At 45.1% G+C, this 26,731-nt stretch overlaps 2 protein-coding genes across 2 annotated transcripts in view; one reads left to right on the top strand and one right to left on the bottom strand.

The window, feature by feature from the left end:
• ACTR6 (actin related protein 6) overlaps positions 1–7,612 on the bottom strand; it is a 25,202-nt gene extending 17,590 nt beyond the window's left edge. The window contains exons 1-3 of the mRNA XM_054445663.2: positions 6,221–7,612; positions 2,085–2,202; positions 1,402–1,470 (exon numbers count right to left, since the gene is read on the bottom strand). Of these exons, the coding sequence (XP_054301638.1) occupies positions 1,402–1,470; positions 2,085–2,202; positions 6,221–6,288 (255 nt within the window). The 5' untranslated portion in view covers positions 6,289–7,612. The remainder of the gene's footprint in view (positions 1–1,401; positions 1,471–2,084; positions 2,203–6,220) is intronic.
• On the top strand, positions 6,435–26,731 carry LOC129010762 (TBC1 domain family member 2B-like). Its single transcript, XM_063647233.1, has 5 exons — positions 6,435–6,453; positions 7,288–7,694; positions 8,242–8,358; positions 25,579–25,652; positions 26,650–26,731. Exons 1-3 carry the CDS (start codon positions 6,435–6,437, stop codon positions 8,344–8,346), a joined length of 531 nt encoding a protein of 176 aa, XP_063503303.1. The 3' UTR covers positions 8,347–8,358; positions 25,579–25,652; positions 26,650–26,731.

Genomic DNA, 26,731 nt, shown 5'->3' with positions numbered 1-26,731 from the left:
AGACTCTGTCTCTAAAAAATGAAAGAAAATGTTACCATAAAATTGTTTAAAGACAATTATAGAAACATTAATGAATGATACAACAAATATTGGGGCTGTTGTTATGTTTCTAAATGAAAGGAAAACAAGGTCAGGCAGGATGGCTCAGCTTGTAATCCCAGCACTTTGGGAGGCTGAGGCAGGCAGATCACCTGAGGTCAGGAGTTCCAGACCAGCCTGGCCAACACGGTGAAACCCCATCTCTACTAAAAATAAAAAAAAATTAAAAAAAAAAAAAGGGCTGGGTATGGTGGCACGTGCCTGTAATCCCAGCTACTCAGGAGGCCAAGGCAGGAGAATCACTTGAACCCAGGAGGCAGAGGTTGCAGTGAGCCGAGATCATGCCACTGCACTCCAGCCTGGGCAACAGAGCAAGACTCCCCCTCAAAAAAAAAAAAAAAGAAAAAAAAAAAAAGAAAGGACAGAACAAGACAAAGACAAAGACAAAACAAGAGAAGATGGGGCCGGTGCGGCAGCTCACACCTGGGCGGATTGCTTGAGCCCAGGAGTTTGAGATCAGCCTGGGCAACATGGTGAAACCCCATGTCTATTAAAAAGAAAAGAAAATCATAATTAAAAAAACCTTGCAGATGTTTTATTTATGTATTTATTTATTTATTGAGACGTAGTCTCACCCAGGCTGGAATGCAATAGCGCAATCTCGGCTCACTGCAACCTCCACCTTCCGGGTTCAAGCAATTCTCCTGCCTCAGCCTCCCAAGTAGCTAGGACTACAGGTGTGTGCCAACATGCCTGACTAATTTTTGTATTTTTAGTAGAGACGGGGTTTCACCAGTTGGCCAGGCTGGTCTCAAACTCCCGACCTCAAGTGATCGACCCGCCTCAGCCTCCCAAAGTGCCAGGATTACAGGCATGAGCCACCGCGCTTGGCCTGCAGATGTTTTAAATTAAAAAAAAAAAAGGAAGAGGGCAAGATGCTTAAAATATTCAAGTTTATGAAATTCTCTCACACACATTCTTGAGAAGTATTAAAACTTGAACATTTTCTCCTTATACCTATAATCACATTACAGACATTAAAAACACAAAATCCTCTTGTAATATTCATGTATTTAGATATGTAAGCAAAAACGTTTTATTGTGAAAATTAAGATGATATAGTGAATTGATCTAATAATAGAAATCTGAAGTAAAATTTTGAGTTTCATACAGACTATCTTTACTCAACCTCTACTTCAACATGGAAATTTTATTCACTTGCATTTATTATTTATTTTAAAAGTGACTTAAATATGTGCTGAGAACATATTCATAAGTTTATAAATCTTAAAATATAAATTCTAATTTTTCATTACAATTAAACATGGAAATAGAATTTGAATACATACTCTAATTTGTTACCTGATACATTTCTTTTCCAAAAAGGTAATCCCAAACTTGTCTTTGAACATCCCAATTCACCAAGTAGCCCTAAAAAATGTTTTTATAAATTTAATTATCAAGAATATTTGAATAATTTTTAAAAATCAGATTATAAATATTTGAATAATTTTTAAAAATCAGATTCCAAATCACTGATTTCTATCTATGGTTATCATTTCCAGTGTAACGCTGTATGAATTTCTTTTTTTTAATTAAAAAAAATTTTTTTATTATACTTTAAATTCTGGGATACATGTGCAGAACGTGCAGGTTTACTACATAGGTATACTGCTGTATGAATTTCAAACCAATTATGTTAGTATGTTTTTCTCCTTTAAAAAGTTAAAGAACAAACTCACAAATAAGCAATAACTAAAATGTCAGAGGTTCAAAAGACACACCAATAAATACAGTTGCCTCCCTATACTTATTTTCTTAAATTAATGTGTGCATACCACTTAGATTTAATGTAAGTAAAAATCAGTACTCACAATAAGTAACTAAATCATGGTCGTTTTTTTACCCAAACAATTAAATTTTAATTTGGGTTTAATTAGGTTATAGTTAAAATTTAAGTTACACACAGCCTTTTACATACAATTAAAATTATCTTTAAATTTAGGTCTACAATGCTTGAAATGAAACATAATTAATTGGATTACCTTTTGAAAAGGAAGGATGTAAAAGAGTCCAGAAGGGTCTTTTATTTCATCTATCTGGTTGGCAGTAAAAGTTTTAAGACGTGCTGTTTTTGACCGGAACTGACAATTAGGAATAACCCTAGAAACAAGGAAACAAATAATTATCCCCTAAAAATTTAGTACCTAAAAACATTTTTACTTCACCACCACTCTTGATGCCAAAAGATTAGTGTATCCTAAGATTAGTATATCCAGTGTTTCTCATTCTGTCTTAAAATAATACAAAAGGCTGGGAGTGGGGGCTCATGCCTATAATCCCAGCAATTTGGGAGCAGGATGATCGCTTGAGACCAGGAGTTCAAGATCAGCCTAGACAACATAGCCAGAACCTGTTTCTACAAAAATAAAAAATAAGGCTGGGCGTGGTGGCTCACGCCTGTAATCCCAACACTTTGGGAGGCAAAGGCGGGAGGATCACTTGAGGTCAGGAGTTCGAGACCAGCCTGGCCAACAGGGTGAAACCCCATCTCTACTAAAAAAAACACAAAAATTAGCCAGGCATGGTGGCACATGCCTGTAGTCCCAGCCACTAGAGAGGCTGAGGCATGAGAATCACTTGAACCTGAGAGGTGGAGGTTGCAGTGGTCCGAGATCGCACCTCTGCACTCCAGCCTTGGCGACGGGGCAAAACTCAGTCTCAAAACTAATAATAAAATAAAATAGAAAGAGAAAAATATGAATCAGGCAGGCATGGTGATGAGCATCTATATTCCTATCTTCTAGAGGAAGGCTGAGGCAGGAGGAATTGCTTGAACGCAGGAGTCTGCAGATGCAGTGAACTGTGATCCCACTACTGCATTCCAGCCTGGGTGGACAGAACAAGGCCCTGTCTCTATTTTAAAATAATAATAACACAAAAATGCCCCCCCCCCCCATTTTGTTTAAAGTTCAGTATGTAACAAGTTCTATACTGGATCCTTTCTTTCTCTAATAATCCTCAAGAAATCCTTACAGGTAAGTATTGCTTCTGCCACTGCAGAGACGAAAGCCAGTGCTTTGGTAAAGGTCCTAGTCTTTCTGGCTTTAACACAGAAAGTCTTAATACCATTTGGATTAAAGATTCACAAGTTAGGCCGGGCGCGGTGGCTCATGCCTGTAATCTCAGCACTTTGGGAGGCCGAGACAGGCAGATCACAAGGTCAGGAGATCGAGACCATCCTGGCTAACACGGTGAAACCCTGTCACTAATAAAAATACAAAAAACTAGCCGGCCTGGTGGCAGGAGCCTGTAGTCCCAGCTACTTGGAAGGCTGAGGCAGGAGAATGGCGTGAACCCGGGAGGCAGAGCTTGCAGTGAGCCAAGATCATGCCACTGCATTCCAGCCTGGACGACAGAGCGAGACTCCGTCTCAAAAATAAAAAAAAAAAAAAAGATTCACAAGTTAAAAATTATGGCCATAAAAATTAAGTTTCCAGCCGGGAGCAGTGGCTCACAGCCTGTAATCCCAGCACTTTGGAAGGCAGAGGCGGGCGGATCATGAGGTCAGGAGTTCAAGACCAGCCTGGCCAACATGGTAAAACCCCATCTCTACTAAAAAATACAAAAATTAGCTGGGCATGGTGGTGCATGCCTGTAATCCCACCTACTGGGGAGGCTGAGGCAGGAGAATTGCTTGAACCCAGGAGGCGGAGGTTGCAGTGAGCAGAGATTGTGCCACTGCACTCCAGCCTGGGCGACAGAGCAAGACTCTGTCTCAAAAAAATAAAATAAGTTCCCATGAAGCCAAAGACCTTCAATCAGCAAGATGCTACAGGGCAGGGGTCCCCAACCGCAGGGCTTGTGGTCCGGTACCTGTCTGTGGTCTGTTGGGAACCAAGCCTTCATAGCAAGAGGTGAGCACCAGGGTGGGGAAGGAGGGTGGGGCCATGAGCATTAACACCTAAATTGCACTTACTGTCAGATCAGCCACAGCATTAGATTCTCATAGGAGCACGAACCCTATTTTGAACTGTGCATGCAAGGGATATAGTTTGTGCACTTTTTTTGTGAGAATCTAATACCTGAGAATAGTTTCATTTCAAAACCATCACCACACTCATACCCCCAACCACATGTTAAAATTGTCTTCCACGAAACCAGTCCTTGGTGCCTTGGTGCCAAAAAGGTTGGAGACTGCTGCTGCTACAGGGTACAGAAGTAGCAAGTTTTTTTTTTTTTTTTTTGAGACGGAGTCTCGCTTTGTCGCCCCAGGCTGGAATGCAGTGGCGCAATCTCGGCTCACTGCAAGCTCCGCCTCCCAGGCCCACGCCATTCTCCTGCCTCAGCCTCCCAGGTAGCTGGGACTACAGGCGCCTGCCACCACGCCCTGCTAATTTTTGCATTTTTAGTAGAGACAGGGTTTCACCGTGTTAGCCATGACGCTCTCTATCTCCTAACCTCGTGATCCGCCCACCTGGGCCTCTTGCTGCTTGCCATGAGCTTACAATCTGGTTTGGAAGACAAACTAGAGCCATTATTAATTATACACACATGTATGCATACAAATGTGTCTGTATGTGTATACGAGATGACACTGGGATAATACTGTAAAAAAAGTTTTATACCTGCTTATTTCACTTATAATACTGTCAGCATTTTCTCCACGTTTAAATGTTCTTTGAAGACATAATTTTAAGAAGCTGAATTTGTTATCAGTCTCAGGTTGTATTTTGGTGTATTTAGCCAATATGCTATTCCTGATTATTTACCTGGCTTCCCATTTTTTGGCTGCCTGTATACGATGACTATGAATAATACAAAGCACTTCTAATTAATTCTCTAAGTAATAACAGAATTGCTGTGTCATGTCCGGGCACGGTGGCTCACACCTGTAATCCCAGCACTTTAGGAGGCCGAGGCAGGCAGATCACGAGGTCAGGAATTCCAGAGCAGCCTGGCCAATATGGTGAAACCCCCGTCTCTACTAAAAATACAAAACTTAGCCAAGCGTGGTGGCACGCGCCTGTAGTCCCAGCTACTTAGGAGGCTGAGGCATGAGAATGGCTTGAACCCGGGAGGCAGAGGTTGCAGCGAGCCAAGATCGTGCCACCGCACTCCAGCCTGGACAAGACAGCCAGACTCCCTCTCCAAAAAAAAAAAAAAAAAATTATTGCTGTGTCTGCTGGGTGTGGTGGCTCACGCCCGTAATACCAGCACTTTGGGAGGCCAACGCAGGTAGACTGCTTGAGGCCAGGGGCTCGAGACCGGCCTGGCCAACATGATGAAACCCCGTCTCTAGTAAAAATACAAAAAATTCCCCGGGCGTGGTGGTGCACGCCTATAATCTCAGCTACTCTGGAGGCTGAGGTGGGAGGATCACTTGAATTCAGGCTGCAGTGAGCTGAGATCGCGCCACTGCACTCCAGCCTCGGTGACCATGATAATGATACACATTGCCAAAACGTTTTCCAGAAAGATTGTAACAATTTACATTCCTACTCAGTTTGATTTCTCTCTTTCATTTCTGTTTCAAAAGAAATGAAAAAGAAGGAAAAGAGGGAGGAAGAATTTTTTTTAATGCTCTGTTAATTTGATAAAGGAAAGGCGTGTCTATAGGTTTGCTTATTTATTCAAACATATATTTTATGACTATACATGTTATGAATGCCATTGTATTAATAGTACTTCTGTCTAATTGACCTTACCAACTAGGTCGGCCAGTAGGCCAAAGTCTTCAAAGCCTCTAGATCCTAAGACCGTGATTTTTAGACTTTTGGGGGCTCATAGAACCCTTTGAGAATCTAATGAAACCTATAATCTTGTACCCAGGAAAATCCACATACACCCAAACACGGTGCCCACAGTTTCCAAAGGCTGATGAACTTTACGGACCCTTCTGTCAGGAACGCATCTCTACAAGCCTATTTTCCTTGGCTATTTCCTGTTACGAAATAAAACATACATCCCACTTCCGGGGCCTCGCAGCCCAAAACTAAAACCAAAATGAATTTCAATTCAAAGCATCACAACCACCCACCCAGCTCCAACTAGGGAATCCCTCTGGCTAAGTCAGGGCCGCGCGGGGGCGTTTGCAGTTCATTGATGTCCGGAGATGAAACGTAGCACAAGAAACCACTAGGCGTATATATCTTGTCCCTCGGAGAAAGAAAGCACTTACGACACATTTTCATGACTGTAACCGATTTTGGCGTTGTAAGCTCCGTTATCCAGCACTAAGGTCGTCATCTCACCACCAACCACACCGCAGCCTCCGTTGTTTTCCCTGTCTGACCCCTCTGCTCGAGCTTTTTCCGGTACTCTATGGTTTGTTGGGCGGAGCGTTAGGACGCGCTTCTGGTCACCCTAGCAACGGGGGACGCCGGAAGTCGGAGATGCTAAGCAGCACTGAATGTTAGGGGCTGTGCTTCCAAACTTAACCTGTTTATGCGGTGGCGAGATTTGACTGCTATGTGCTTTCTCGCTCATTTCGTATTTGTTTTTAACTGCGCAGATTGATTCGCGCAAGTTTTTTCTAATCCTGTAGAGAACAGGCTGCGTGATGTGTGTGTGTGTGTGTGTGTGTCTTCCAATAGCATTCTTCAGACGGTGACATTCTTTGAAGAAAAAAGTGCAAAACCATACGCAGCAAGAAGATCTATCGACTGCCTTGCTTTTGGACTCACATTCATACTCTCCTCTTCCCCAGCCCACTTGCTCTTCAGGACGAAGCTGAGTGAGACTTTCTCAACCAAAAAAGGCTTTTGGGCCTGACGCGGTGGCTCACGCCTGTAATCCCAGCACTTTAGGAGACCAAGGCAAGCAGATCACTTGAGGTCAGGAGCCTGAGACCAGCCTGACCAAGACGGCGAAACCCTGTCTCTATTAAAATAACAAAAAGTAGCCGGGCGAGGTGGCGGGCGCCTGTAATCCCAAGTACTCGGGAGGCTGAGGCGGCAGAATTGCTTGAACCCGGGAGGCGGAGGTTGCAGTGAGCCGAGATGGCTCCACTACACTCCAGGCTGGCCGACAGAGCGAGACTCCGGCAGGGCGGGGACTTGGCAGGTGCGGGAGGCGGGACCTGGCTTCCGGGGCGCCGCGGGGGGCAACGGCCAGCGGGCGGGGGCAACGGCCAGCGGGCGGGGGCAACGGCCAGCGGGCGGGGGCAACGGCCAGCGGGCGAAGACAACTGCCAACGGGGCTTGGAGGGGGGCGCGGGGGGTACTACAAGTTCCAGGCCACTTTGAGCGCCTGAGGGAGGAGCGGGGCGGCGGGGAGGGGGCGCCGCGGGGGCAGGGAGCGCAGCAGCCGCAGCGCGAAGGCGCGGGGGCCGGGGCACAAACGGTTGGCGCACAGGCAGCCATACCGGGGCCGGAGCCCGGGCAGAGGAGGGCAGCGACGGCGAGGGCGAGGCTGCAGAGCCCGGGGCGGGTACCGCGCGGGAACCAGCGCGACTGCGTGGCTACCGCAGCCGTCGGTTCGTGTTGGACGCGCACCGCTGCTGCCTCTGCTACTTCAAGAACCCGCACGACCCGCTGCCCCTCGGCCACCTGGACAGAGCGGAAGCCTGCTTCAGCTACCAGCGCGCCGACGAGGCGGCAGAGCAGCCTGCGCACTTCCAGGTGCGCAGCGCGGGAGCCGCCACCGTGCTTGAGGTGGGACCTCGCGCCCTGCAACCGCCTGGGCGCTTCTGTCGGCGCTCCTTGCCTCGCCTGGGGGCCTGCCCCATCCACCCTCCTTTCTCCAAGGCCTCCTCGCACCCTGCCCACGTCGGCCTGCCTTTCCCCACTTCTCCACATCCCGTCCTCTTTCCTATCTCCTCCCCTCCATCTGGGCTTAGGCCCCTGTGGCTGGGGCTACCCAGCCCGTTCTCCTTCCTCAGACACTTTGACCCATTATCTCCCTCTGCCCCTTCCCTCTGACCCCTCTCTAGTGTCCTCTCACCCCCAGCATCCCATGGATGTCCGGTGCAGCCCTCCCAAGCATTCATAACCGTAGGCTTCTGCCCCCGGGGCCTCCTTTAGAACTCTGCTAGGACCCTGGTACATCAGTTAACCGCTCTGCCCTTCAGCCTCCTCTAAAATGGGATAGCAGTAGTATCTATATCATGGGGTGTTGAGATTAAACTAATTATACTCTAAACTGCTCAGTAAATGTTAGTACATTTATTTTATTTTTATTTATTTTTTCTTTTTGCCATAGGATCTCGCTCTGTTGCCCAGACTGGAGTGCAGTGGTGTGATCTCAGCTAACTGCAACCTCGATGCCTGGGCTCAAGTGATCCTCCCACCTGAGCCTCCCGAGTAGCCGGGACCACAGGTGCGGGCTCACGCCTGGCTAATTTAAAAAATGGTTTTGTGTGTGTGTGTGTGTGTGTGGAGATGGGGGTCTCGCTGTGTTGCTCAGGCTAGTCTCGAACTCCTGGGCTCAAACCATCCTCCCCACCCATCTTCCCGGGATTCCAGACGTGAGCCACAGTGCATTTAGCACTATAGACAAAAAGAGTCAGAAATGGCAGGACCCTTAGAGATATTCCACTACATTTCCCCCAAGAGTGGGCAGGGATTCTCCAGCTAAGGTCACACAGCCGGTAAGTGGCGGAGCCTCTTTTCTTGCTCCTTGTTTTGTCCAGGAAAGGTGGGAGGGGGTCACTTCAGCCAGTTAGGCCTTGCTCCTTTGAGGCTCTTTTAATCCTCCAGCGAAGAGACATAATGGGAAAAATAATGCAGAAGCAGGAGAGTAGAGTGAGGAGTCCTGGTGCTGAGAGGCCTCCCCTTTCTTTGGGAGTCCTTAGCGGGCTAGACTCTGTCACCTCCTAGGGGTCCACCTGCTTCGAGCACCTATAGGGATCTGGGCCCAGGCCCGGAGCCCAGTATCCTTTCTCCAGGCTGTGCTCCCTGCCTGGTTCCTGTGAACCTCCACCTTCTCTCTCACTGCTCTTCCGCGCTGCAGGCTCGGCTTTCTCCAGGGCAGCAGGGTTGGGCTGGGATGTATGAAAGCACTCTCAAAGCTGGCCACGCGGAGAGCAGAGTAGGCAGGCTCTTGGTCTTATGAGCACAGGACTGTTCCTCGGACCCCCAGAGCTGCTAACAGCTGGAGCTGCCTCCGGAGATGTTCTCAGAGCTTTGTCGACTCAGCTTTTGCCAATTCAAGCAGGATCTGATTCCCATGTTCTCTCGGGCTCCTCTGTCCTGTCTGTAAGTGGGTGCAGACAGCCTATTTCCCCGAAGGAAGCCAGCTAGGGTTGCAGTCCTACTCAGGCTTACTTTGCGCCTGTATAAACGTGGGAATGACCCCAGTGGAAGACCTTTGCCAAAGGTAGAGGCTCTTCCTAAGTGTATACATGGACTGTCCCCATGTCAGGTGAATTTCCTGTAGGATATTTGTTAACAAAGAAAATAGAGCGTCATGTTTCAGATTTTTCTCAGATGACTGTAGAGCCCTATATGGGTTACAAGGCATATTGTCAGGAGCATGGCTTTAGACTTGGATGGGCTTGAACTTGAAGCAGGAATCTGCTGCTAACATGTATTGGACAAGTTATACCACATCCCAGTTCCTCTTTGGTCTTCTCATTCCTCATCTTCAATGGGAATCTTACCTTCCTCATTAGTGGTTGTGAGGATTCTGGAGAATGTTATGGAAATGGCTGGCACATTTTCCATAGTGGTATAGAAAATAGTAGGCACTGCATGGCATATGAAACATCAAGCAGTGTTTTTGGCCAAATATGTAGTATATTCATATAATGGAATGTTATGTGGTAGTAAACAAAGGAGCTAGAGCTGTAGGTGTCAATGTGGATTACTCTCACAAACATAAAATTGAGCAAGAAATAAGTTACAGACTGATACTGTTCAGAATGATACCATTTATAGAAAGGTTAAGAAGATTGTGTAAAATAGTGCTACAGATCACAAGGATATATACTGTGTCAGGAGGGGAAGAGATGCAAGGGGGTGATGAGCTCTGGTTTCTAGGTGGTGGTTGCCTCTGATGGGAAGAGGGGGGATGTGATTGAGAATGGCTGCCTTGGGGCTGCCTTGTGGCTTCCACTGTTGTTTTGCAGTGTTTTATTTCTTGGACTGGGTGGTGGGTGCATCAGTGTTTGTTGTGTTATGCTATCCATCTTTTTTTTTTTTTTTTGAGACAAGAGTTTTGCTCTTGTTGCCTAGACTGGAGTGCAATGGCGCGATCTCGGCTCACTGCAACCTCCACCTCCCGGGTTCAAGTGATTCTCCTGCCTCAACCTCCCAAGTAGCTGGGATTACAGGCATGCGCCATCATGCCTGGCTAATGCTGTGTCTTTAGTAGACATGGGGTTTCACCATGGTGATCTGGCTGGTCTGAAACTCCTGACCTCTGATGATCCACCTGCCTTGGCCTCCCAAAGTGCTCGGATTACAGGCACGAGCCACTGTGCCTGGCCGCTATCCATCTTGTTGTAGGTTCAGAGTATTTTTTTTTAAGAAAAGGAAATATTTTCCTTTGAGTTACTGACAATGGAGGAATATTTTGACATGTAAAATTAAATTGATCACAGAGTAAGATAGTACCTGAGGCCTCGAGTGTTGGCTATTTACAACAATGGAAATGGAAACAGGCAAGGCTTTCCAAAAGAAGTGATTAGGGTTTTAGAGTAGGGGTGTTTTTTGTTTATTTGTTTGTTTTGAGACGTTGTTTCACTCTTGTTGCCCAGGCTGGAGTGCAATGGCACGATCTCAGCTCACCACAACCTCCGCCTCCCAGGTTCAAGCAATTATCCTGCCTCAGCCTCCCGAGTAGCTGGGATTACAGGTGTGCACCACCACGCCCAGTTAATTTTTGTATTTTTAGTAGAGACGGGGTTTCTCCATGTTGGTCAGGCTGGTCTCGAACTCCCAGCCTCAGGTGATCCGCCTGCCTTGGCCTCCCAAAGTGCTGAGATTACAGGCATGAGCCACTGGGCCTGGTCAGGGGTGTGTTTTAAGAAAGATAAATTTCATTGTACCATTATTTCTTTTGAGCTCTAGAAGTAAAAACTTTATGTTGGTAAATAAGGAAATTACCAATTTATCTTCCTTTTCATCTTTCAGATCCAAGAACTGATTCCCATAAGCCTTAATGTTTCCCTTTAGGGCTGTCCAGCCATAGAGGAGACCCTGATTTCTAAGGATTTTTAAGTTAGGTTTTAGCCCTGCTCAGACTTCAGCTAGTTGTGTATAATTTTACAAATACCATTTCTTTTCACAGAGGGTTAAAAAGTAAAGAAAAATCAACAGTTTTCTTATTATATTATTATATATTGTTCTTATTTTAAAGCATCTTTGAGCCTTCTCTGGAGCAGCTGTGGTTTTGTGGGCTTTTCCAAAATGTTTTACTATGTGAGTCTTAATGAAAGCTGATACAAGAATTTCTTGGTAAACTCCTCTATTCCAAAACTTAGGGATCTGATCTGGTGCCTTATTTTACAGATGAGGTAATAGAGGCTGGAGAGGGTATGTAATTTTGCTGATGTCATGAGGCTAGACTCAGACCCTCTCTGAAAGTAGAGGCTCCAGGAACAGTGAGTGTCCAAAATGTGGAATATCTAATTGTATTGTCTGGTCTGACAAGTCTACTTTTTTTGACTTTGGATATTACTTGTTTTGGATCAGATAAGGTATAGTAGACTTTCCTTTTACTGTATTTGATAGCTGTCCTTTTTGGACAGTGAGTATCACCAGGAACATTTTACTGCCCAGTTCTTTACCAGGATGCATAGTACCTTTTACTGGACATATCTGCAAACTGTTGTAAGGACCTAGCAGAGGCTGATGCTACTGTGTGCGTATCTCTCTGTGTGTAGGGGTGCTGGAGGCTTCTCGTGGAGCTTTACTGGAATCTGAGGCACTTAGGGGATGGAGAGCATGTGATTCACTGAGGGTGAAGCTTAAACAGCCTTGCTCTTCCAGATCTCTGCAGTCTTTGGAGCAAGAGAGTGTCATCAGACAGTCAACAAATGATTTCCTTCCTCTGCTCCCTTCTTGTAGGTGCTTGGTGCTCAAATGGACATGTGTGTTGGTTTCCGAGCCACACGTAACTGAATAGCTATGTACACCTATTCTTAACCCACTTTTGTGGGAGTGTGCATTCCCTGTTGTTGAAATTGCTCTTAATGACAAACATTTATTGGCTTGGGTAATCAGAGTGTGTTCAGTACAAAATAGATGCGGTGAACCAGCATTCTTTGCTGTATGGTTTTCCTAAGTTGTTCTACCCTGGGGCATCTGCTCAGTCTTGAAGCATTATTTAACCTTTAAGTTATGGGGACTTAAACTTTTCAAGGCCTTCTAATTAGTAAGTTCCTTCAAGGCAAGTCCAGTAATGTGCTTGTGATACCACAGTGGCATTCCATCTTCCATTGCCTTTCACACAGTCCTCATTGCAGGGGAGTCCCCAACCTATTTCCTACCCACCAGAGGGTGAGCTCCCTAAGGACTGTTTGTATCCTCAGTTCACGCAACAGTATCTGGCACAAAGGAGGCTTGATATAGATCAGTGTTTGTGTTTGTGTTCCTGAAAAATTCCTATGTTGATGCTCCAACTCCCAATGTGATGATATTTAGAAGTGTGGGGCATTTGGGAGGTAATTAGGTCAGGAGGGTGGAGCCTTCATGAATGGTATTAGTGCCCTTATAAATGAGACCCTGGAGAAATGATCTCCCTCTCCACCTATGAGGATACAGCGAAAAGGCATTCCTTTGCAAACCAGGAAGAGGGCCCTTGCCAGGAACCAAATTGACCAGCACCTTGATTTTGGACATTCTAGTCTCCAGAGCTAAGGAGTCAATTTGTGTTGTTTAAGCCACTCAGTCTGTGCTGTTTTTGTTATAGCAGCCTAAACTGACTAACGTATGGTGCCCAGGTAGACACTTGTTAAATGAATGAATAGAAAATGGTTACCCAGTAAGCACTGGTTTTGGTGACCCTTTAGAACTGATCAGCCAGAACTCCCAAATGTAGAGCTGTATTACATGCCTTTTTTGCCTCATGTCATAGAGGAGGCAGCCATTCAGTAAATGCCCACTGAATAGAACAGATATTGGGAATCCGAAAGGGGGTTATGACTCACCCTTCCCCAGAGGAGAGAGCTTACTTACAGTCAGTTCTGTATTTTCAGGTCTCTTGTATTTCATGCCCATAGTCAGGACTTCGAGGACACTGTTACAGCAGGGGCAAACTTTTTATGTAAAGGACCACATAGTATTTTGGTTTTGCACACACTGCCATCTCTATCACTATTCTGCTGTAGTAGTACAGAAACAACCGTAGAATGAGTATAGCTGCGTTCTGATTTTTACTTATGTACTCTGAAATTTGGATCTCATGTAATTTTCACATTTCACAAAATATTATTTTAATTGTTTTCAGCCATTTAAAAATGTTAGCTGGGCACAGTGGCTCACTCCGGTACTCCTCCCAGCACTTTGGGAGGCCAAAGTGGGAGGATCACTTGAGCCTAAGAGTTCAAGGCCAACCTGGGCAACAAAGTGAGACCCCCATCTCTACAAAAATTTTAAAACTGGCTAGATGCGGTGGCAAATGTCTGTAGTCCCAGCTACTTGTGAGGCTGAGGCAGGACTGCTTGAGCCCAAGAGGTAGAGATTGCAGTGAGCTGTGTTCGCACCACTGTACTCCAGCCTGGGTGACAGGCTGTTTTTTGTTTCAAAAAAACAAAATAGCAAAATAAAAATGTTAAAACCATTCTTGGCTTGTAGATTGTACAGAAATAGGCAGAGGCTAGAAATGACCCCAGGCTGTAGTTCACTGACTTGCGTTCTAGGAAGGCCTCAGGAGCTTCCCACTCACTCACTCACTGTGTGTGATTAGGCACTAGGAATATGACTGGACAAGATAGTCCCTGTCCTCGTGGAGCTGTCAGTATCCAGGGAACAAATATTAATAAAATATTACAAACACCAACCAGTGCTAGGAAGTTTGAAAGGAAAGAGAGGCAGTGCATGTATAGTTCAGGATCTTGATGTGGTTTAGGGGTTGGGGAGGGCTAGGAAAGACTTTCCTGAAGAAGCGACATTCCAGCTGAGACACAAAGGACGAGTTGATGTTGACTGGGGGGTGTGGAGAGGGGGAGTAAAGTGTTCTAGGGAGAGGAAGTGGCATAAACAGAGGCCTTTAGGTGGGGGTGCTAGTTGCATGTGGGACTCAAGGAGTGGTGGCAGCTAGGGGTGAAGGGGACATAGCTTTTGGAAGAGGCAGGGCTTGGGCCAGGGCAGGATTTTGGTCTTTGTCCTAAGAGCTATAGAGTCAGTGAAGAGTTTTAAGCAGAGTTTGACAAATAGTTTTTTTTCTTTCTTCTTCTTCTCCCAAATTGATTGTCTTTGTTTATTTGGGCTGCTGTGATAAAATACCATAGACAAGGTAGCTTATGAACAACAGACATTTGTTTCTCATAGTTCTGGAGGCTGGGAAGTCTAAGATGAAGACAGCAGCAGATTTGGTGTCTGGTGGGGGCTCACTCTCTGTTTTAGAGATGATGCCTTCTAGCGGTGTTCTCACAGCAGAAGGGACAGACAAGTTCCCTCTGGGGCCTCCATCTATGTATACATATATATGTATGTATATATCCATGTATGTATCCATGTATGTATCCATACATATATATGTATGTATGTATCTAGCTACCTAGCTAAGTGTATTTTTCTCCTGAAATCCCTTTTACCACTCTGGCCTCTTCTATAAGGACCCTGATCTCATTCCAGAGGGCTCTGCCCTCATGACTTAATCACTTCCCACAAGGCTTCACTCTTACTACTATTATCTTGGGGACTAGGTCTCAACATAGGAATTTTGCGGGGACACAGACATTCAGACCGTGGCACTGATGGTTTGGTCATGCTTAGTATTTTTATTTAACTAGGTTGGAGGATTATCTTGTTTGTGTATGAAGGGTTGAAGTATTTATATGTTATGTACTGGCAAACAGATTTAAAAGTAGATAAGTGCAAAGCTGAACCTATTTGGAGCAGTTGCTTCTTAATTGTTTCTGAGTTGGGGGTGCTGTGATGGATGAAGCTCGCTTTGGCAGGTATGTGTGGTTGGAAGCCCCACCCCAGTGGACTTCCTTTCCTGAAGGATTCCTAATGGCCCCTGGCATTGACTTCTCTCCTGCTGCACTTGCTTTGCTCGTATGCACATTGTCAGTTTCCTTCCGCCATGGAGATAACAATTTCTTGAGAAATGAAAGGAGGGGTCAGATGCATTCGGGGTAGAGGTGTACCAGCTCCCACCTCACTGCGGCATCTGATGAGGGTAGACAGGTCTCCTTGGTCAGATGCTTTTACCTTTGAGGCACTGGGGTGCAGACTTCCCACCTCCAGTCAGAACAAAATACAAACAGTAACACCCCCTTCCTCTAAAGAAAGAAAAGGACCCTGCCATTGTATCTCAGATTGGGAGAGGGAAAGGCATTTTCATTAGCAATTTTCAGTTCTGGTATTTATGTAGTGGGGTCTTAATGACATTTGATTGGGTGTTTACCTATATCGTATCAGGCTAGCCCTCAGCTGGGTTTCATTTGTTTTCACAGAATGAATGTATTGTGGAAATAGTAAACTAGGCAGTCATGACTAGTTAGTGGCTTCTAACTAGTGTTCTGTGAAATACTCTGCCTGGAGTGCTCCGTTCAGTAAACATCCTGGGCACTCGGATGTGTGAGACCATGTGAGGGGCAAGGAGCTGAGAGGATCCCTAGGGAGACTGTGGCTTTCATGATTGTCCAGTAGGCAGTAGCTCACCAATCAGCACAGGGGGCCCTCAGACGGCTAGAGATTCAGGATGGTTTTGCTCCCTGATCTAGTCTTTGAGCATCTGCTGTTGTGTCCTACTACAGCATCACCTCCTAGGAGGAGATTTTGTCAGTGTAGTTCACTACTGTGCCTTTCATGCTTAGAGGATGCCAGATGCTTGTTGCCTAACCCAAGCTTTAAGCCCTCATATCCTCTTGGAGTGTGTGTGTGTGTGTGTGTGTGTGTGTGTGTGTGTGTAAGCCTCTCCCCCTCTGGATCGGTGAGAGTGTTGTTAAGGTTACAAATAAGAAATGCCTAGCACACTGCCTGACTTATTGTAAGTGCTCTGTAAATGGTGGCTACACACCCCAGGCCTGCTGGCATTGCTGCCACTGCTGCCCCTCTGACTCTTTTGAGCTAGTAGGTGAAGTGTGTCTCCACTTCCTTGGGTCGAGTGGACAGGGTGCCTTTCTCAAGGGCAGTTGTGAGAGCTGAGCTGGCCGGGAAGGTGTGCTCTTCCTTCCAGTCCTCCCTCCCATAGGTCTTCTGCGGGCCCTGCAGTTGGCCCTGCTCTGACTCTTAGTTTTTGCTTCATTCTTGACCCACTCAGGCCTGGTAGAAAGAGTTATCTGTGAGCATGGCGGAGGTTCCCAAGAGTCTATTATGGTTTTAGTGTCTAGAACTGTAAAGTCGTGACAGTGACTTGTCTCTTCGGCTCCCGTTTGCAGCAGAGGGCCCAAACCAGCCCAAAGCAGGCACCCAGATGTTTGGTGAATTGGGGGAAGTTGTTCCTGTCCAGGAGCCGTAACGTGGTATTTGTAATTTTCCTTGTTGGAAGGCATGGCTTTGTCTGCCAAGAAAGACAAGGCATGTAGTCACCATGCTGCTGCCTCACATTGACATTTTTAAAGCCAGGCCTTCTGGAGAAGGAAGCAGGAAGGAAGGCGACTTGCTTTTGGGCCCGTGGAGTTTCGGCAGTTGCAGGAAGTTGGCTGGGCTATGTGTGTGTGTTGCTGCATTGGTGCCTGGTCTTCTTTGATAGCTCCCAAGAGCATGAGGTTGTGCTTAGCAGTTGTGTCCCATCAGTCCTCTTGGTTTCGATCAGTTCACACGCTCCCAGGACCCCACGTATCAGAAGAGCCGCCGTTGCATGACACTGTCCATGGAAATCACTGCAGTCATGAGAGGAGCAGTGGCTTCAGTCTGTAGACTCAGAGGCCTTTCACCATGACTCAGCATGGGAAGCTGAGGCTCAGGGAACTTCAGCCTGTCTTGTCCAGGGCCACCAAGGGAGCAATTGGGCCATGTCTTCTGTTGTATTTAGAGTTGGGGGCTGAGGAGGGGCACCTGTCTGCATTCTCTGCTGGTCCTGGGTCCACCTGTTGCAGGGACCCAATTCTAAGGGACCTGAATCAATTCAATCTACTGCCTCAGCCTTTCAGAGGCTTCTCATTGCTTTAGGCCGAAGGCTGTGCTGCTGAACATGGCCTTCAGGGTCCCATGGGGTCTGACTCCTGTCATTTCCTCTGTTGCAGGCCCACTTGACTCCTTGCAGGTCTTCAGATGTGTCGTCTTCCCGACAGGCCCTGCCTCAGGCTGTCTCTTTGCAGGGCGGGCTCTCTCTTCTCTGGTTACTTCTGCTCGTTCTTCAGAGAAGCCTTCCCTGTTCCTCCCACTCCGCACTGCCATGCTTCTCCTTCACAGCCCTTACCACTGCCTGTAGTTACTGTATTTCTTTGTGTACTCATCTGTGGTCTAGCTCCCTTGCAAGGCTGGGAGCTCCATGGGGCAGGGACCCTGTCTGTCTTGTCTCTGGTTTACCCCAGTGCCTCTCACAGCCTGGCACATGGTGGGTGTCCAGCACTGACTTGAGGAAGAGTGATGAGGGAAGGCTCCAGACCCTTTCAGGGGCAGAGTTGCTCTACTGCTCCTGCTTCTGCTGCTTGGGGCTCATCATCCTCTGCCCTGCACACCCGTGGCAGGGGGGGTCTGCCCACACCCACCTGCCTTTGTGCCACACTCCCTTCCCTAGCAGGACGATGGTTCCTCTCAGCACTGTCCTTTTTGTTTGGCCTCCTGGTGAGAGGTGAAGCCAGCTGGACTTCCTGGGTCGAGTAGGGACTTGGAGAACTTTTCTGTCTAGCTAGAAGATTGTAAACACACCAGTCAGCACTCTGTGTCTAGCTAAAGCATTGTAAATGCAACAATCAGCACTCTGTAAAAATGCACCAATCAGCACTCTATGTCTAGCTAAAGGATTGTAAATGCACCAATCAGCACTCTGTACAAACGCACCAATCGGTGCTCTATGTCTAGCTAAAGGATTGTAAACGCACCAGTCAGCACTCTGTAAAATGGATCAATCAGCACTCTGTAAAATGGACCAATCAGCACTCTGTAAAATGGACCAATGAGCAGGATGTGGGCGGGGACAAATAAGGGAATAAAAGCTGGCCACCCTACCCAGCAGTGGCAACCTGCTCGGGTCCCCTTCCACGCTGTGGAAGCTTTGTTCTTTCACTCTTCATCATAAATCTTGCTGCTGCTCACTCTTTGGGTCCGTGCCACCTTTAAGAGCTGCAACACTCACTGCAAAGGTCCGCAGCTTCATTCTTGAAGTCGGCGAGACTAAGAACCCACTAGAAGGAACCAATTCTGGACACACTGGGAAGGACGTTACCTTAGGACACAGTGTTGTTCACTTTTTTGACTGGGAACCGACAGCAGATAATACACGTTTGTATGTAAATGTATACTGTCGGTATGTACATAAAACTGAAAGAAAAATGTCACTGCTACATATAGTAAAGCTAAGTACTATTTTCTCTTTTAATACTGAAAAAAATGCTTGTCCCCTCAAAACTGACTTCATATCTTCTTAATTTGATATCCTGGCTGCCAGTGGGTCACCACTCAAGTTTAGAGAAGCCCATTCTGCAGGACTGCCTGGCTGTGCAGCTGGCGCTCTCTCCCTCCCCGCTGCATTTTCCTCTCCCTCCCACTGCCTTTTCCTCTCCCCCCGACTGTGGGATGGGGCTGAGGTTGTTCCCTTGGGTAAGAGGCTGTCCCTCCTTGCCTTCAACAGTTTGAAGGGTTCTCAGGAAGACAGGCAAGGCCTGTGAGTCCTCTGCCACAGGTGCCATAGGGTGCAGTTCAAGGCTGAACCCAGCATGTCACAGCCTCCCTGGGTGCACCAGGAAGAAATGGCTTATTCTTTGCAGTGTGGGTTTTGGGAAAGGCTAGTGATGGTTTTGCTGTGAAGATGAGTTTTGACTTAAAGGGCTTGAGAGATGGAGAGGGACTGGCCAAAGGGAAATGCAAGTTCAAGGACACCTGTGCAGAGGCAAGGAAGTCAGAACAGGGTGTGTCTCACAAGTGGCATGGATTCTCGTGCCAGGTGCATAGGATGCTTAAGGGGGTGAGGATAGAAGAGGAGCTGAGGAGGCCAGGGAGCCCAGGGTGAAGGGGTGGGGGTGTCTGCCCTTTGGGCAGTAGGGAACCAGTGGAGCTGTACCTGTCTGAAAGTTCTACAACAAGAGTATTGTTTCTTAGATGTTTGGTTTATTTGAGGCCGTGCATGTTTTATTAGGTGTTTGCTCTAATGTGTTAGAATTGGAAGGATGATGTACTCATCTGTCCAGGTAAATGTCTAGAATATTTTGGAAAGGTTCTTTCTGATGACACCCTCCCAGATCCTCAGGATCAAAAGACATCATATCAGAAGTAAATATATTCTAACTTTTGACATTAATGCTCCAGACTTGAATGCCAACTGAAGCCTGGACCACAGCAGAAAGCAGCCTCTCAAAGTCCTTGGTTTGAAGGGCAATAGCTTATTAGAGAGTGATTGTATTAATTTGCTCTGGCTGTTGTAACAAGTTACCATAAACTTGATGATTTAAAACAACACATATTAATTCTCTGATAGTTTGGGAGGCCAAAAGTTCAAAATCAGCTTCACTAGGCCTAAGTTCAGGTGTCGACAGGACTGGTTTCTTTGGAGGCTCCAGGGCAGAGTCAGTTCCGGGCCTCTTCCAGCTTCTGGTAGCTGCTGGCATTCCTTGGTCTGTGGCTGGCTTGCTGTAATCTCTGCTTCCCTGGCCACATTGCCATCTCCTCTTCCGCAGTTGAATCTAGGCCTACACCTGAGATAACAGCGTTAATCCATTCGTGAGAACTGAGCCTTCGTGGCCTAATCACCTCTTAATGGTTCCACCTCTTAATACTATCACAGTGACAACTACATTTCAACATGAGTTTTGGAGGGGACGTTCAAACCATAGCAAGTGACCTCTGGCTTGCAGGCCTGCCACCTGACAGATTCCCCATTTGGCCTGCCTTCTTAGTTGTGTGTTTGTACTTCATTATAAAAGGCATGCATGCACATAAAAAGAAAAATCAGCCATTCCTGAGGGGTGCACAGTTAAAAGTGAAAGTCCTTCTAAGTCCACTTCCCAGAAATCACCACTAGAACTGAAATTGGTTATGTATGCACCCTGAAAAATCAGCCATTCCTGAGGGGTGCACAGTTAAAAGTGAAAGTCCTTCTAAGTCCACTTCCCAGAAGTCACCACTAGAACTGAAATTGGTTATGTATGCACCCTGAAGTTTGCTCAGTGTATATGTGATCTACACAGAAAGATCATACAGTATCCACTGTTTTAGTGTATAGCTATTTCAGTGACTTAGAATTCCACTCACTCTTCCTTCAGACACAGTTGCTCTATATTTACCATGTCATGAGGCCCACTTGTGCCAAAGCTGTGCTCTTACCTGCAGGTGAGTCAGGAGGGGTTAGCAATGGTGGGGAGTGTAGGGCCACTTGCCATGCCCCTTTGAACTGGGGCATTATATAGGCACTTATCTGGAATGTCTTAACTTGTTAGTCTTTATTAGAGCTGTTGTTCTAACAGAGTTCAGTTATATGAATGTGCCCTAATTTAACCAGTTTCCTAGCCATGGACGTCTGCTTGTTTCTACTTTTTTTTGTCATTTCAAATAGCATTTTTCTGGTATCCTTGTGTGTGTATATATGTATGTGTGTATATATGTATGTATGTATATATATATATATCTGTGTCCTTGTGAGAATATATCTGAGGAATTAATTTGTGGAGGAGGAAATACTGAGTCAACTTTATTGGGATGGCTACAGAGGAAACCCCCCCAACAACCTCCTCCCTGCACCGCCAACATTTGTTTCCCTCAACAGGGCTTGTAGTCTGGAGGGAGGGAGGGAGCTGGCAGCAGTGGTAGCCTACCTCCCTCCTGTGCACGAAGTCCTGGCAAGTGCAAACCCTCTGCCTCGGCCATGTCATCCCACCGCTGAAGAGGTTGTGGTGTTGCCTAAAATGTGGCTGTGCAGGCAGTTTGTGGAGGAGTTAACTCGGAAGAGATTTGATGGAACATTTCCCAACAATTCTGTCAACTCGTAAATTCTAGCTGGTTATCAGAATTCAAATGCATGTCAAAAAATGCATGTCAAAAAAATTATTACTGTTTTAGTTAAGACATTTTTAAACTGTTCAGACTTCCATCTGAAATATGTAAGCTTAGAAAGCAGTTTTCTTAACGATGACACCGATTGCTGGTATTTGTTTAAAAAAAGCTCAGGCTGAACACAGCCTCTACCAAGGTGCTGTTTTGCTGCTTGCTGGCACTTTCTATTTCAGAGCAGCTGAGTGTTTATAGGTGGGCACCTAGAACAATGCCTGGGAGAACACAGAAGGCCCTCTCAAAGATCTGTCAAATGAGATTGGGATATTTAAGCAGCAGATACTGCCATAGAACAGACTCTAACACCAGCTTAAAAAATAGCCTCATTTAAACCAGCTGTGAGCTCCACAGTAGAATACACAGGCAAGTCACATGGTTACCACCGAGGCCTCTGTGGGCCAGAGCAGATGGGGTGAGTGTGTCTGAAAAGTCTGCACCCTAATGACCCCCTTGTTGCACAGTCCCCGAATTGGGTTTCGCCACATAAGAGCTAAAACAGGAATTGGCTATATAGTGTTTCAGTTTCAGGAGGCTTTCACTTTGAGCCTGATTCCATTTCTCTGTTACCCAGGGCTTGGCAAGTGGCACCGCACCCCCAGCAGGTTAGAGCACAGCTTTGTGTGAGTCGGCTTGCGACAGGCTGGAAACACAGAACCGCTGTGGGAGGAAGGAGGGTGTGTGGCAGTTCTAAGTCATTGAAATTGCTGTTCTTCCTCCCCAGGCCATGTGGGGTGTCCCTGTTCTTACTCCTCTTTCCTGCATTCCCCCTTAGGAAGCAGAGCCAAGGAGCACAGTTTGACGGCTAGGGCAACTGGCAAGGAGAATTGAATTCCTAAAATTGATGGTGTTAGTAGTCACATACTACCTAAGAGAAGGCTGTTGTGAGATCCTTGATGTAGGCAGGGCCACTGAAACGTCATGGTACACTGAGTCCAGCAGCGTGTCAAAAAAACGAGCAAAAGTAAAGTAAGCATTTGTGAGAGTTTTCTTCCTGAGCAGCTACTTTGAAATAGCTTTCTCTACACTTTTATAATTTTTTTATAATTTTTATAAAATCAGACTTTATACAGTATCTTGCTCATTAGGTTCCATGGGAATTGACTAGAATCCTTTTATGCAGTGTTTTATGAAGATGTGTGGCACAATGCCAGGCTCTGGAAGAGACTTAGGAAATAAATAGCATGTGCAAGTTGCTTTATGTTGTTGACTAGCTCCCTCTTGGTCCTAAGTAAATAAGCCATGAGAACGTGAATATGAGTTCTAAACAGTGACTCTTTGTTAAAGCAATTAGCAAAAGGTTATACATTCATATGTTGTAACAGTGTGATGAGAACATAAGTGTGTTATATAATTTCTCTGCATTCTTCTGAATGTTTAAAGTACAAGTAAAAAGGAAACACGATATGCTTTAAAAAACACATTGAGGGGCGGGGTGCGGTGGCTCATGCCTGTAATCCCAGCACTTTGGGAGGCCAAGGCAGGCAGATCACGAGGTCAGGAGTTTGAGACCAGCCTGGCCAACATGGCGAAACCCTGTCTCTACTAGAAATACAAAAATTAGCTGGGAGTGGTGGCAGGCACCTGTAATCCCAGCTACTGGGGAGGCTGAGGCAGGAGAATCACTTGAACCCACGAGGTGGAGGTTGCAGTGAGCCAAGATCGCACCACTGCACTCCAGCCTGGGCAACAAGACTGAAAACTCCATCTCAAAAAAACAAAAACAAAAACAAAAAACCACACACATTGAGAAATGACTATTTTACATGAGAATATCATCTGCCTGATTCAAACTAGAGATGAAACCACCTTTTCCCTCCTTACGTTTAATCTACCTCAGAAAACACCACATTATTCATTTTTTCCTCTTCTGTGTTTATTTGCATGTTTATATTAGTAACTTCATTGAGGTATAATTTACCTCCAATAAGTTCACTTATTTTAGGTGAATAGGCTGATGAATTTTAGAAATTATACACATTGATGTAAACACCTCCACAATCAAGATAAATAGAACATTTCCATCACCTTTAAAAATGCCTTCACACTCTTTTGCAGTTGATCCCTTCCCTTAATCCCTGGCCCTGGGCAGCCTCTGATCTGCTTTCTGTCATTATAGCTTTGACTTACAAAAAATTTTATATAAATGGAATCCTACTCTATGTAGTCTCCTGTGTGTCTTCTTTTTTTTTTTTCTTTTTTGAGATGGAGTCTCGCTCTGTCACCCAGGCTTGAGTGCAGTGGTGCAATCTCGGCTCACTGCAAGCTCTGCCTCCCGGGTTCACACCATTCTCCTGCCTCAGCCTCCCCAGTAGCTGGGATTACAGGCACCCGCCACCATGCTCGGCTAATTTTTTTGTATTTTTTAGTAGAGACGGGATTTCACCATGTTAGCCAGGATGGTCTCGATCTCCTGACCTCGTGATCCACCTGCCTCGGCTTCCCAAAGTGCTGGGATTACAGGCGTGAGCCATTGCGCCCGGCCTGTGTGTCTTCTTTCACTTAACCTTTTGGAGACTTATTTATATTGTTTGGTGTTTTCGTATTTCATCCCTTTTATTGCTGAGTAGTATTCAATAAGTACGGCTCTATGAAGTAAGAGGATATAAGCATATGTGTGTGTGTGCATATAAGTAGGTGGTTCATGTGAGCATGTCTCTTCCTCACCACTCCACTTACTGACTGCTCAAATGAATTAATTTAAGATGTCTCTTCATCTTTTGACAGTTTAACTTTTAAAATTTGACTATTCCTTTATTTCTTTTGCAAATTAAGGTTATACTTACAACTTTAAATATTATTTATATTAAGCAATTTGGTTATCATATGCCTTGATACAGTTTTCTTCATGATTCTTGTGCTTGAAGTTTGTTGAGCTTCTTTGATCTGTGAGTTTATAGTTTTCATCAAATTTGGAAAATTTTTTGGTCATTATTTCTTCATATACTTTTATTCCATCTCCTCCCTTTCTCCTCTCCTTCAGTGACTGGCTCATTTGTCCATCCATCCTTCCTTCCTTCCTTTGTTTCTTTTGTCTTTTTTTCTGTTTCATTTTAGGTCATTTCTATTGCAGGTTCATCAAATTCACTAGTCTTTCCTTCTACAATGTCTAGTCTGCTCTTACTCCTATTTAGCATATTTTTCATCATAGGCATTGTAGTTTTATCTTTGAAAATTCGATTTAAATCTGTTTTTAAAAAAATGTCTTCCATGTCTCTAAGATGTTCATTTTTTTTTTGTAGCTCTGAGAACACGAAGAATACAGTTAGAACTTTTAGAGTCCCTGTCTGCTAATGTTATCATTTGTTGTTTCTGGCCTGTTTCTATTGATTGATTGTTTTCCTCATTATGAGTTATACTTCCCACTTCTTGCGTGCCTGGTCATTTTTAAAATTGGATACCAGCTATTTTGAATTTTACCTTTTTGTGTGCTGGATTTTTTGGTGTTGCTACAAATATTCTTGAGCTTTGTTCTTGGATGCATTTAAATTACTCAGAAACAGTTTGATCCTTTTGAAGTTTGCTTTTAAGCTTTGCTAGGTAAGATGAGAGTAGGCTTTACGGATATTGTTGGTAGCCTTTCTGAGTACTCTTTTGGATGCCCTGTGAATTATGAGGTTTTCCACTCTGTCTGGTGAGACTAGGCACTATTTCCGGTCGTGTGTGAGGCTCGGGGATTGTTTCCTTTGCTTCTCGCAGGGGGTTCTTTCTCTGTTCTCAGATAGCTTTCTTACATGCAAGCCCTGATCAGTACTCAGTTGAAGATTTGGGGGACCATCTAAGATCTCTGCAACACTCCCTTTGTGCAGCCCCCTTCTCTTTATTACTCTGCTCTGTGAGCTGCAACTGCCTTGAGACTCCCCACTCTATCTTCTCAGCTCAGAGAGATGCTGGGCTCCTCCTAGGTGCCCCTTGCCTGCACCCTGGCCTGGAAACTGTCCCCGGACAGTAAGGTGGGCTTACCTCATTGGCTTTCTCTCTCTCAGGATCACTGTCTTTTGCTGCCTGATGGCCAATGACTGAAAACCACAGTTTCTATACTTTTTTCAGTTCTTTAGTTTTCACAGTGGAAGGTAAATCTAGTTCCTGTTACTCCGTCTTCACCGGAAACAGAAATCCCAACCTAGTTTTTAAAACTTTTAATGAAATATTTTTATCACACAGGCAAGTATATTGATTACTCAGCCATGACTCATTTTTATAGTTTTGTCATTTTTCCACTGCATTTTTAAAAACAAGACATTACAGATACAATTAAAATCCTCTTTTTTTTTTCCAGACAGAGTCTCATCCTGTTGCCCAGGCTGGAGTGCATTGGTGCAATCTCGTCTCACTGCAGTCTCCATCTCCCAGGTTCAAGCAATTCTCCCATCTCAGCCTCCCTAGTAGCTTGGATTACAGGCATGCGCCACCACACATGGCTAATTTTTGTATTTTTAGTAGAGATAGGGTTTCACCATGTTGGCCAGGATGGTCTCAAACTCCTGACCTCAAGTGATCTTCCCACCTCAGCCTCCCACAGTGCTGGGATTACAGGCGTGAACTCCCGTGCCCAGCCAAATCCTCTCTTATTAATCCTATTCTTCTTTCCCTTTACAGAGGTAGCCAATATTCTGTATTTGATTATTGTCATTCATGTGTGGATTTTAAAAAATAGTTTTACTACATATGTATGTATCTATAAATAGTCTCTATTAACAGTATTATCTGAAGACATAAAACAGTATCATGCTGTACCTATAATTCTTACATTTTCTTTCACTTTTGATTCAGCATTTAAAAAATATTTATCCCTATGATACAGATAGCTTTAGCTGAAATGTGCATTCCACAAGAACAATAATCTTGCTGTGTTTTGTTCACTAGGATATTCCAAGCATCTAGATAGTGTCTGGCATGTTGTAGGCTCAATCAACATTTGTTGAATGAATGAGTTCATTTTAAGTGCTGTATAGTAGTTGACTATATGAATATGCCACAGTTTATTCTCCTGTTGATAATTGTTTAGGTTGTTGTACCTTTTTTTTTTTTTTGTAATGTGAACAGTGTTGCAGTGAATGTTCTTGTTTGTGTCTCCTTATGCACGTATGTAAGGATTTATTTTAGGAAATACTGGGTGTTAGGGGCAGGCACCTCTCCAACTTAGCAGTACCTTGCTGAGTTACTCTCCATGGTAATATTATCAATTTATACTCCCACCAGCAGTGTATAAGAATCCCAATTTCTCCATATTCTCACCAACATTTGATATTATCAGATATTATTTTAATTTTTGCCAATCTTATATACATAAGATTACATTTTGTTTTACTTTGTTTTTGTTAATAACACGTATCATTTTTCCCAATAGAAATTTGATGTCTTCTTTCCATCCTGGGAATGGACATAATGATAGTCAGAGGTCTGTGTTTTATGCCAATGAAAAGTGGGAA

Source organism: Pongo pygmaeus, chromosome 10 (genome assembly GCF_028885625.2).
Source record: "Pongo pygmaeus isolate AG05252 chromosome 10, NHGRI_mPonPyg2-v2.0_pri, whole genome shotgun sequence".
NCBI lineage: Eukaryota > Metazoa > Chordata > Mammalia > Primates > Hominidae > Pongo > Pongo pygmaeus.
The sequence above is the reverse complement of the archived record's forward strand: the minus strand, read 5'-3'. Positions and strand labels throughout refer to the sequence as shown.

Bases quoted from the DNA above. Each gene is read 5' to 3' on its own strand.
- LOC129010762 (XM_063647233.1), top strand. The intron at 7,695-8,241 runs GTGGGACCTCGC...TTTTTGCCATAG, and splicing joins GAGCCGCCACCGTGCTTGAG to GATCTCGCTCTGTTGCCCAG.